Source organism: Limulus polyphemus, unplaced genomic scaffold, assembly GCF_000517525.1.
Source record: "Limulus polyphemus unplaced genomic scaffold, Limulus_polyphemus-2.1.2 Scaffold3658, whole genome shotgun sequence".
Lineage (NCBI taxonomy): Eukaryota > Metazoa > Arthropoda > Merostomata > Xiphosura > Limulidae > Limulus > Limulus polyphemus.
The window spans coordinates 32,056-36,897 of NW_013669268.1; the positions used below are offsets into that span (position 1 = coordinate 32,056).

At 33.8% G+C, this 4,842-nt stretch overlaps 1 protein-coding gene across 1 annotated transcript in view; it reads right to left on the reverse strand.

Moving 5' to 3' along the window:
- LOC111088387 overlaps positions 1-2,412 on the reverse strand; it is a 17,390-nt gene extending 14,978 nt beyond the window's left edge. The window contains exon 1 of the mRNA XM_022398348.1: positions 2,358-2,412. Coding sequence (XP_022254056.1) covers positions 2,358-2,412 — 55 coding nt within the window. The remainder of the gene's footprint in view (positions 1-2,357) is intronic.
- Between the last annotated feature and the right edge of the window lie 2,430 nt (positions 2,413-4,842).

The following is a 4,842-nucleotide window of genomic DNA, read 5'->3' on the forward strand; positions in this document are numbered from 1 at the left end:
ATGTACTGCGAATCTAAGCCTTCTCTTATTAACAGATTCTTGCAGGTCCCTTTGGCCTGCCCTTCGCAAAACTTCTTCATTTCTCACATGATATTTTAAAGATTTTTCTCAAACATTTCCGATGGAATACATTCACTTTATTCTCCATAGCTGCTGTTCTTCTCCAGGTTTCGCTAGCATACAAGGCTGTAGGTATTACAATGGCGGAGTATAATTTGATTTTAGTCTCTTTTCTTTTTTGAAATGTAATGATCCTAAAATGTTATGTGAAAAACATATATAGGGATATTTAACCCTAGAATCGAGAGTCAATCGTCTAGTAATTAGTGACTGTTTTGGTTATCACACTCTCCGGCAAAACGAAAAAAAAACAACAACACTAAAAAATTGCTTTTCAACGATAATTTAGTATTACAGCTTTCGAATGATACAACTTCCGTGTTCATTGATTCACCTCTTGCTGAGAAATTTTATTTGAAAATGAGTTATTCCCGCTGTTTGTGTCAAGATTTGGTGAAAGACCATTGCCTTTTGCAAAGTAGTTCAAAGATTTGTCTTCAGTGCTAAGCTAATAATTATAAACTAGAAGAATGTTAGAAATCCATGGTTATTGACAGACTTAAATTTGATTACTCAGACCTCAACCATCGAAAGTCGTGAGAAATAACTGAAGAAAATCTATCGTTGTACCTGTTAAGAATGTTCTAGATGACACGAACCTATTGATAACTGTTTTTATGGTGTAAATCAAGGCCAAAATGGAAAAGACCTGAGATTGATTGATTGTTTTGAATTTCGCGCTAGCCGTCCCTAATTTAGCAGTGTAAAACTAAAGGGAAGGCAGCTAGTCATCACCACTCACTGCCAACTCTTAGGCTACTCTTTTACCAACGAATAGTGGGATTGACCGTCGCATTATAACGCCTCCAAGGCAGAAAGGGCGAGCATGTTTGGTGGGACGGGGATTCGAACCCGCGACCCTCAGATTGCGAGTCGAGCGCCCTAACCACCTGGCAGGCTCTGAGAAAAAGTAGCCTTGTTTTGGAAAGACTTGTCATCAACACCAAAACAACATTTTGTGTGTTTTATTGTGTTTTTCGAAGCGAAAGATCGAACCGCAAACGTTTTCAAAATTTTATATGAGAAAGTGGCCTAGCGGATTTTCTCTTCCTTAAAGTTGCCACAAAAATATGGCAATTTCTGAAAGGTCGATTCACGATTTTGGGGTAGTAATTAATACAATACTTATTCACTGTACATATACTTTATGAAGTCAAAGTTCAGTAGTTAAAGCTTATTTGCCTTTCCCTGCAAGAGTAGCATTAATAAGATTTGTTGATTTTATTATAAATATTTTATGTTGTAAAACTTGTATCTGGAAGATACTTCTAAGAATAAAGAAATCATTTCGATAAGAAATGGTCAAAAGTTGTGTTTTTGTCTTTTTTGAAATTGCCTTATTAAATACACGAATGTTTTCGTAAGGAGTACATTTAAAACTTTGTGCACTGATTTTTTATGAATGAATCTTTTTTTTAAGATATTACTTTCACAACTGTTAAAAAAGGTTCACATTCATATATTCGTGAATGCACAGTTTTGATGCTGGTGGAGCTTCTAACAGAGATTCAATGTATATTTAGTGTGCATATGCACGAGATAAAGATTAAAGCAACTCTGTAAATGTATATTAAATTGACAAATCAATATTCTCCTTTGCTTTGAATGTCATACCAAATTTGTTACTCGTGCTTACTGGTAAAACAAAATATAATCCTGTTCTATTACTTAAAAGCGTGTTTTAAAAATATATTCGTGAATATTTTTAATGGTTTCGCGCTTTTAGAGCGAGTGTAATTTACGAACTTTTCAACTAAACCTAGTAACAGAAATACAGTCTGTATGAGTCTAGTTTTATTATCATGAAAGTGCACCAGCTATTAAAAAACAAATCTGGATTGATATAGAATAGTAACTTACGTGTACGTATACTATGTTTATTTTCTGACTTTTTAACTGAATTGAAAAATGAGGAAGAGTGGACACAGTGTTTATCAAAATGAAACAATCTTTATTCATTCTATAAAAAGTATCAAAATGAGTGTATTTACGAATGACGGCGCCTTTACTGTAGAGACACCTCTGTATCGATATTTAGATCTGTATATCTTTTAGACCGAGAAAACACAGCATTATACACACGAAACAATAATACTACTTTTCTCAGGTCGCGAGCGTTTTCCGACGTAGCTGCTGGTCATTCACATCGAAAAATACGGGAGGTTATGTCCTCGATCTATTTGACCCATCACTGGAAGTTATCACTGTCTACTTTTGCATAGTATGTTCAACTTTACAGAGATCTTTCCCATGAGAAGGGACTTGAGACACCATAGGTGTACTAATAGCCATAATATGAAGACAGCACTTGCATTAGCAACTAAAGCGTCCTCTTCATTATCTTTATTCACTTGAAGAAGTTTTCCCTTTGAGCTTCATGTACTCCAGGGTTGGTAACGAAGTATTTGTCAGATTACACGATTTGGCCAAATTGTTTTGATGAATTAAAATATTTTAATATCTAATCTTGTTTATAATCAAACTTCGTTTTCCTTCGAACACATCGATTGCTAATCTGTCATACTACGTATCTTTTTTTTTAGCAAAATAGAGTTAATTTTCTTACTTCACAATGTGCTACTGGTATGGAGAGATATTTTTCAGTAGTTGCAGAAACACCATAGTAGATTTGATAACATGTTCTCTAGGGCTAGAATTTCCAACTAAGGTCGTACTTGATACGTTTTTAGGAAGTGAGAAAATTTATTTCAAACGATAAAAACTACATTTTAACACGCAGCTACATGTATATATTCTAACACATTTTAAAATTACCAAATATTAAACTTATTTTACTGGCCAATTGATTAACAGTTGGTGTAGAGTGTGAAATATAACATATATATTTCTAGACAGGGCAGTTAACAAACATTTGGTCTCTATCACTCGATTACTCTAGTTCTTCCCTACAATAATTAAAAGGCTTAGTTTCAAATCTGTTAATTGTTTGTTTGTTTGAAATTAAGCACAAAGCTACACAATGTGCTATCTGTGCGCTGCCCACCACAGGTATTGAAACCCGGTTTCTAGCGTTATAAGTCCGCAGACATACCGCTGTGCCACTTGGGGGTAAATCTGTTAAAGTTTGTTTGTAATACAAAAATAAAATAACCCTCCAGACAAGCATATATTTGCCCAAACGAGGAAGTTAATCAATACTGAATGATACATTTCAAATGTTCTTCAATTACTCCTGCTATCTCCTATACTAATCAAAAGAAATTGTTTACATATCTACTATACTTTTTCTGTAATTGTCACAAACAAACAAATAAATATAAATCTTTCCGGACGGGCATTTTTTACTCGAACATAAATATTAAAATCGAAAGGAATCCTTTCTGCGTTTGTTGTTCCCCAAATAAAAGTCCCTCTGACAAAATTAAATCGCTGTTGCCCGAAACGTTGTTTTCTTGTTTTATTAATAAATTTATTCCAATTTGGCGAGTTTTTCACCACTACTATTAATTATATTCTGCCTTCTCTATATTCTATTACTTCAAAGTTAGGGACGGCTAGCCCTCGAATAGCTTTGCGTGAAATACAACAAAATAAATAAATATTGAGTAACTGCCCTGTACATGGAAATACGTGCTGTTCTGGGAAGTTAATTTTTGGTAATATTACAGAAAACTTAAACAAGATTCTTGATATTATTGTAGGAGAGAAATAAAGTAATCGAATGTCATACATGTGACATTTAGTGCTATTTAAATACTCTATGTGTGAAATGATTTTTTTCTCCGTCTCTTACCCATTTTCAATACACAAACACACACAAATAAAATTTACAATGCATTTGTCACAAGCAGCTAAAGAGTACGAAGGATACTTCACCCTGTATCTTTAACATTAAGACATTTCAGATTATATCGGTGTTGTTTGTTTGTCTTAGAGGAAAGCCACTTTGGGCTATCTGCTTTGCCCCTCGTGGGGAATCTATCCCCGGATTTTAGAGTTGGAAGTCCGTAAACTTACCGCTGTCTCACCGTAGAACATATCGGTGTGATTATGCTTAAAAAGTATAAGACACCTTGTACTTGAATCTGATATCAAATATTAATAAATTAATACATCTTTAAAATCAGAGTTAAACACAAAACCTATATAACACTATAACCCATCAGTAGAGATAGGCCTACTCCCAGACATCGTATGTACTATATCTTACTATTTTATTATATTTTTACATTTTATGAGAAGTTCAGTTACTTCCGAGTAAATTTGTTTCCAATTTTATCTTGTTATAACGAGAATTGTAAGGTCACAGTGATGGACTGAAAGAAAATTAACCATTTTCCCTCAGATAAAAACATAGGAATTGTTACCTTTGAGCAAACAGAAAAGTTAATACGCTCGTAAGTTTGCGATCAACATTCCCCAGCAGCTAAACATTGTTTGGTCTCTCATCAAACTGAAATGCACCAACTGGTGGCAAAGTTCTGAACTACTATCATGAATTGATATTGTGAAGTTAATTACCCGAAATAATAGGTAACTAGGTAAGGGGGAAGAAATTTAGCTATTTCACTGACTGACGTTCTGTGTGAAACTACACCCACCAGTATATCTTTGAAATATTCTATATTAAACTTTGGAGTAGCAAACACATGGTACGCTTGCATATTATAATACGCTACTATAGGTCTAGGCTACGGTAATAGTTACGATGTTTATCGTCTAATTATATTTGATATTTGTAATAATAATAATAATAAGTAA